The 7389-nt window shown below is 42.9% G+C and overlaps 1 protein-coding gene across 1 annotated transcript; it reads right to left on the reverse strand.

Annotated features, from left to right (window-relative positions):
- Positions 1 to 3489: 3489 nt before the first annotated feature.
- Positions 3490 to 7389, reverse strand: LOC125722682 (uncharacterized). Its single transcript, XM_048998881.1, has 6 exons — positions 7168 to 7389; positions 4935 to 5014; positions 4747 to 4775; positions 4480 to 4570; positions 4269 to 4407; positions 3490 to 3615 (listed from the first exon to the last, which is right to left on the reverse strand). Exons 1-6 carry the CDS (start codon positions 7387 to 7389, stop codon positions 3490 to 3492), a joined length of 687 nt encoding a protein of 228 aa, XP_048854838.1.

Below are 7389 nucleotides of genomic sequence, written 5' to 3' on the forward strand. Positions count from 1 at the left end.
TCTAATCATTACAGTTATAATTAATCAAATATATGACACTATATCAAAGAAAATACTTTTACACATAATGTCCTTTTTTTTGGAGGGGGTGGATCAGGGGGGAGGGATTTTTTTTTTTATTTGATTGATTGTTTGAACTTTCAAATATGTAAGAAAATACATATTTGAAAATACATACCGAAGAGAGCAGACCTACTTAGTACGCCTCCTCAGTTCTTCCAGTTTGTTGCGTTTCAAATATATTAAATGTAAGAAAGTACAAGAATGTAAATTCCTTGATCCATGTGCATCTCATAAATGCCTTCCTAACCATGGATTTGGATACTGATGTTTCATTCGTGAATATAAAAATGATACTATTTGAAACCAATATTCTGTTTGTCATTTCCATTCTAAATGAACAACCAAGATTTTAAAATATATATCTAGAAAGAACGTGTATTAAAACATGTTGAAACACGAGGAATTTACAAAATGCAAATCTACAAACAAGTACGAGAACCAATTTTTTTTTTTAAGTGGGCTAATCAACAAATAACCTTTCTTTAACAGGTACTCCGGAGAGATAAGTATTAGTTACCTTTCTTTTACAGCATAAAGAATTGTACATTCACTTCAATACCGAAATGTATTGAATTATATAATACACTCAAAATACACATATTTCTAAACCAAATTACTAAATTGTGCCTCTTTACTGCACACACGTTTAGCGAATAAGGAAAATGTACCTCTGGTCAAAATGTGCTCACGCGGCTGCTCCGTGCCTCATGGGTGACTAGTAGCAGGAAAAAACGTTCAGCCATCACAACCAATGTTGTCTCGCTCTCTGAATATTTCTTTAATATTTCGGTGTATCTCCAAAAGAAAAAACCTTTTGCTCTTTGTAATACAGCTTGTTCACCGTCTAAGAAAACTACGTGACTACATTTTTTCAGGCAACCTGGAAAAACCGGAATATTCCTGTTCTTCACTTATGAGAGGGCGTGGCTTCACTCAAGCCAATTGAGTTTAACCTCTTAAATCCCAGATGGTTTTAACTACACTATTTTTCTGCATAAAACGCATGTTACATATTCAACTGTGTCTTTCTCATCTCTTTAGTGTTGTGTCTGTCTTTATTTGAAAAATGTGCATCGTTAATGTGTTTGGCACTCTCCTAAACGTCAATAACCAGAGACAGACAAATGGGAGTAAAAGACAAACAAAAAAAGTATCAAAATGACAGTGTTGCATTTTTTTAACACAGAAAGAGTCATTTCAGCTTTACTGCCACCTATGAGTTAATGGCTGCCAGTGTTTGTGTTAAAAGTGTCTGCAAATAAGTTTAACTCCGGTATCTTACTGAAAACGCGCCGCCTTCTTGCCTGCTGTCATTCGGCTAAGATATAGGCGACTCTGGTAAGTAACAGGTAAAGTTGTCGTTTAAAGTAATGCAAATGTGCATTGCCGGTTAGTAATTGTTTTACTATATCACGTTACGTCATTTATAGTTGTAGTACAGTGCATTCTGAATCCATCCTAACTAGCCATCTAGCTCATGTGAACATGAAGCAGTACCGCCTTCCAGCTTGGTTTTGCAGAGGGGTTGGTTGCAAATGCAAACAATCCCTTAATGTCCGTGTGTTGTGTTCAGATGTGAAAATAAAAGATAACTGTCAAATTCACTGTTTATGTCCTATTATACAAGATAGCACTGTAAAATAATTTGCTATGCATATGGATGCCCTGCATTGGTGCTGGGACCCCGTGGGCCCCAACGGAAATCTCGCGGGAGCGGGCGGCTAAAAATAGACAGCGGATCCCAAGATTATTGGCAGGATGGAGAATGTAACTGATGTAATTTATTTTGTGTTATATATTCGTGTTTGTTCTGAGCCATTGTATTAAGTTGTGATGTTCAGCTAGTTTGAATGTATTTCTTTGAAATTGGGTTCAGGGTTATCTTTTGTTTTTAAGCTGATCTTGTTTGTTTATAATGATATTTAAACATTTGTTGTATCAATTTGGTTATTGTTTTTTTTAATAACTGCAGATATTTGCACATTTGATTAGTTTTTGGGCTCAGTTTACATTTTTTCGTGATTTTTTGTTGAATTTGTTTTATTTATTCAGTTCTTGTTCTGCTGGAATAAGAATTGAATGCATATAAACTTATTTAATCATACAGTATATCCGTTAATGGATCTGCGGGTGCGGGCGGGATTGGACAGAAATATTGCGGGGGCGGGTGGGAGTGACAGAGACAGCCTGTGAGAGCGGGTTAAAAAAAAAACAGTCCTGCGCAGGGCTTTAACACTAGCGTTTGTTTTTAGTTCTTGATGCCCCCAGTCGGTAGCCCATGTATGTAAATATGTGGGTAGGATAACGGTTAAACCCCCCGATTCCCATGCAGCATTTGATCACAATTGATTGCATTCATGCTGGGAGGAGTCATCCTGTCTTAGCAGAGTCTCTGCTGAAGCTGTGTGTCAGCTTATTCTCCAGGTCTGACTAGTTTTTGTGTCGCTCCCCACACTTCTGTCACAGTAGATAGTCCTGACTCCCATGCGGCTTAATTAATGAAGCGGCTCTTTCCTTGCATCTAATAAATGTAGCAGCTATTTACTTGCATCTCTCACAGAAGCAGATGCTCCCTTACATTTGATCTACTACAGTTTTTTATAAGGTGTTTCCTTTGCTTTTGTCAGCCCTAATTCCCAAGTTTCTTTTGCAGTTTTTCCTGATATCTCTGCCACAGCTTCAGCTTCATTTTTTGCAGCCTCTCCTACACTGTCTGCTCTGGCTGCATCTTTGGCTCCTTCAACCTCCCTCCTATAGCTCCTGCTGCAGCCAAAGCCCCCACAGCTACACCCACTATTCCTACTACTGCTCCTACACCTAATGCCCCAACCGCCTCAGCTTCTGCAGCTGCTGCCCCAAATGCCCCAGCTCACTCTCTCTTTCTCGTCTCTTGATCTCAGACTCCTCTGCTTTCTCTCCCCTCTCCTCCATCTCTTCTTTTGTCTTTTTTCACCTCCATCGCTATAGCGTCTGCTATTACCTGGAGTGATTTATTTGTGTAATGACAGGGAATCCTTATTCCCTGGCCTGCTATGTAGTTCAATGGGTTGTTTGAGCAGCTTAAAAGTTGACACCCTTCCAGTCATGGAAGAAGGCTGGACTTTGGTCTGTCTCACCTCTTTGTTTTAGGGTTTTATTTTATCCTTGACTTTTGGTGTATCCTGCTTGTGTCTTGTTTTTTCTGTGATAGCATAACATGGCACAGGCAAGGAAAAGAGTATAAAGTCTATATTCCTAGTATTTCGGTTTTGATTTTTTGTCCCATGAGCTGGGCACACACAGCATATGTCGCGTGAAACATACATGTACATAAACACACATGTGGTGTTAAACACTTATGTGCATAAACATACACGTCATGTTAAACATACATATAAGCTGCTAAATATTCTGATATTATGACAGCTGATATTTGGAGAGGCAATCTCACCTCCTCTGTCCATGAAGTCCTGCGCTCTGACTGGGAGGCTCACTCTGAATTTCAGTTTGGGCTGGATATTTCTCCCCACAGGCAACAGCCTGCAGGGCCCAGAGAGGAGGCAGTGCCACCAACTGGCAAAACAGAGGTATGGCAGAGATGAAAGGTGCATCAAATCTTACAGCAGTCCTGACCAGTCGTGAAGGTCATTAAATATTAAGTGTGTATTTCTCAGAAACTGGAATGGAAATTTCACTTGAACTGCTTAATTACACAGGTATCGCACAGGCTGGGGCGGTGTTATAAATGTTAGGGAAACACACACACAGAGACACACATAGATATCAATACATTTGTATTCATATCTTTATGGGGACTCATTTCTATTGGCAAAACCCTAATCCTAACTATGACAACCTTAACCCCTACCCAGCCCTAACCTTAACCATAAGTAATACGGGACTTTTGGTATTTTAGTTCATCAATTGCATGGACAGACTTTTTATAACATTGAGTTTTCCATTGTGGGAACTGGAAAAATGTCCTCACAAGGTCAAAGTAACAGGTTTTCTCTCTCTCTCTCTCTCTCTCACACACACACACACACAGTCTACTTAAAAGCTGAACTTACCTGTTAAATTACATTGGGACAGCTGACAGAATATTGATATTCTCAGAAACAGCACCTTAATCATTCTAGTAAAATGTCAAACAGTTTGGTGTCTGGGTGCTATGTGACCCAGATCATAACTGTAATACTCCTGTGTCCTGACATGCAGACACTCACAGCACGGCATCTGTGCAGGGGGCTGATGACAGCCATTGGCAGCTGATGATGGACACACTGCAGGCTGCAGAGAGCAGCTCGCCCACACAGCGATGGATCCGAGCAGCAGCTGGTGGCGTGTGCGGTGCCCGATATGAACCTGCACATGCAGCAGACACTTTTACAACATGTGGTTAGAGGTGAGACAACACAGATCACAGGCGTATCAAACCTTTGCAGTTCGTCCAGTTTGTGCAGCACTGTTGCGCCCCCTGTTGCTTGGAGGACTGGATGCGGTTGAGTAATGCTCCCTTTTCCACTCTCTGGTGCATATGTTAAGTATTGGTTAGGGGTCTGGTCGCAGTAACACAGGTAGGAAACTGAGTCAACTTTTTTTTTATTTGAACTAATAGGTGTTAGTGAAACGCATGACGTAATATGCTACTGGAAAAACATTGATAAAGCAGATAAAACAACAGCGGCAAATGGACACACTCACTGCAGTCTTCTGTTTTCTTGCATGACCTCCTGCAGCAAGAGGACCCCTCTGTCGGAGGGTCAGTTTCAACCTTCCCTAGCAGCTCACTGCTGCCATCTACAGGTGGGAAGAGTCTTTAATGAATTAATTTATATAACAATCAATTCAGCTGCACAGTTTCACAAAAAAAATAAAAAAATTAAACATACAGCAGGCAGAAACGGGTACAGAAGATCTTCTGGCCGATTCTTCCACTGAGGAAAGATGTTGTCGAAGCAGCATGTTCTCCCTGCGCAGCAAACAGCAGTAAATAGTGGCATTACTCGTGATTTGTGTATTCAGATACCATCCTTCACCCCAAAATCTGCCGATATTATACTTTGCCTTTTTTTTTTCAAGAGTGAATAACAAAATAAAATAAATCACATAAGCAGGTTCAGCTAAGCTCATAATGACCGATCCCAGGAACCAAACCTGAGCAGTTGCCAACACACCGCGGAGCCAATTTAGACTCACCAGTCAACCTATCCTGCACGCTTTTGGATTGTGGGAGGAAACTGGAGCCCCTGGCAAAAACCCCCATGCACATGGGGAGAGTGTGCAAACTCCACACAGAGAGGACCCAGGACCAAACCCAGAACCTTCTTCTTGTGAGGCAGAAGCACTAACCACCATGCTGCCCACGATCATTACATCGCATGTACAGTAATAATGCTGAGAGTTGCTTCTCCTTAATTACACTGCAGAGACGTAAACTGTGCCTTATTGGCCCTTAAGCTCATAATCTCTCGATTTTCCTTTGAGAAGAGGCTTGGTCAGGCACCTGACAACTTGTTGCAACAGTCTCCTACAGTATGTATTCCATACCTATTATATCAGCCATTAATGCCACATACGAGTAGAATTCTGCATACACTGTTATGGTCCATATAAATAACTAGATAATTTTCAATAATTAAAAATAAGAACCATATAGTATATAGTGTTGGCATGGTGGCCTCCCATTTCCAGGTATACAGGCCACTCGAACCCCAGCCATGTTCTGTGTGTGTGTGTGCCTCTGTGCCTGTCTGTATAGACTTTGCATGTCATGAATACATCACATTAGAGATGGATTTATACCAAAATTTTGACTTTGATACTGATACCAGCTTTGGGATCTTTCTATTAAAATTAAATCAATAATGTAAAATATTCCCATTTAAAAGTTATGTTGCCTTGAAATAAACAGGTTGATTTATCAATTGGGGTGGCATGGTGGTGCAGTGGTTAGCACTCTTGCCTCACACCTCTGGGACCTGGGTTCGAGTCTCCGCCTGGGTCACATGTGTGTGGAGTTTGCATGTTTTACCCATGGTGTCGTGGGGTTTCCTCCGGGTACTCTGGTTTCCCCGCATGGTCCAAAAACATGCTGAGGCTAATTGGAGTTGCTAAATTGCCCGTAGGAATGCATGTGAGAGTGAGTGTGCCCTGCAATGGGCTGGCCCCCCATCCCGGGTTGTTACCTGCCTCGTGCCCATTGCTTCCGGGATAGGCTCCGGATCCCCCGCGACCCAGTAGGATAAGTTTGGGAAATGGATGGATAGATGGATATACAGACAAATTAAGTAGGTTTTTACATATATAATGACAGCATGCAGTTTTTAAAAGATAGCAAAATTCTTCTTGTGTGCATCCATCCATCACTTTTGTTATTCACAATGTTCAGAGATCGCATTGTGAGGGCAACTTATGCTCCTCCCTCCACTCAAAGTCAGCTATTTGTGAAATAAGAGACAGAACATTTGAATTCACAGCTTGTCTTTTTGCTCCTTTCTCCACCTTGAAGCCCCTTTCTGGGTTAATTTGGTGATTTGCATATCTTTTCAAGCATGTAAATGCACTGTCACAAAAATAGCACTTAAATGCTGCAAACTTGACATCTCAAAATGTTGAAAGAACAGTTGCTCATTACAATGAACTTACTTTGACATTGAGACATTGACATTCATGATCATGAAATAAAAAGCTTGCTGTCAGAGGTAGGGGAAGAAGATGTGTAATTGTATTTCAGACAGCTGTACAATTTTAAAATAGTGTCTATAGCAATGTTTACATATTCTTTAGTGTCAGGTTCGCCGCGGGCGCTGGGGAGCGGGTGATCGCTTAGGCAGGCAGAGGGAGCACCTGCTCGGGAGCCGCGGGCAGAGGGAGCGCCTGCTCGGGCTGCGCTGGAGCCGCGGGCAGAGGAGGCGGCGGCTCGAGCTTCGTAGCAGGGCTGGTCCACCTCTGGGAGCCTTGTATGGCCGGCTCGTCCATTACCCTCCAATAAAGTCCCTGGAGGGTGAAGTATCGATTCGCGAGGGCCGCGTGCGTAACTGGAACCACCAGCGGAGGCGCAGCGGTTGCAGCTGGCAGAGGAGAAGGGAGTGCCTCGGGCTGGGCGGCTGCAGGCGGCGGGACCTCCAGGTCCCGCACAGGAGAGACGGGCGTGGCCCCTTTAAGGGTGCAGGGCACCCGCGGGATAGCGTCCCGCACCACTCTGGCCCCTCTATTAGCCAGCCTCTCGGGCCGGAAGTAATACCGCTCGAGGGGTGGCTGCAGCTCCTCGGTAACCGGCTCCCGTTCATGGAGCAGGAGGAAGCCTGACGAGAGAGGAAGCTCCCAGGCTGATCGTCGGCTCAT

Source organism: Brienomyrus brachyistius, unplaced genomic scaffold (genome assembly GCF_023856365.1).
Source record: "Brienomyrus brachyistius isolate T26 unplaced genomic scaffold, BBRACH_0.4 scaffold41, whole genome shotgun sequence".
Lineage (NCBI taxonomy): Eukaryota > Metazoa > Chordata > Actinopteri > Osteoglossiformes > Mormyridae > Brienomyrus > Brienomyrus brachyistius.

Coding starts and splice junctions, on each gene's coding strand:
- LOC125722682 (XM_048998881.1), bottom strand. CDS start 7,389: ATGAGCCGACGATCAGCCTGGGAGCTTCCTCTCTCGTCAGGCTTCCTC. Junction 5,015..7,167: donor CTCCTGTGCGGGACCTGGAG/GTCCCGCCGCCT, acceptor TTTGCTGCGCAG/GGAGAACATGCTGCTTCGAC. Junction 4,776..4,934: donor TGTACCCGTTTCTGCCTGCT/GTATGTTTAATT, acceptor CTCTTGCTGCAG/GAGGTCATGCAAGAAAACAG.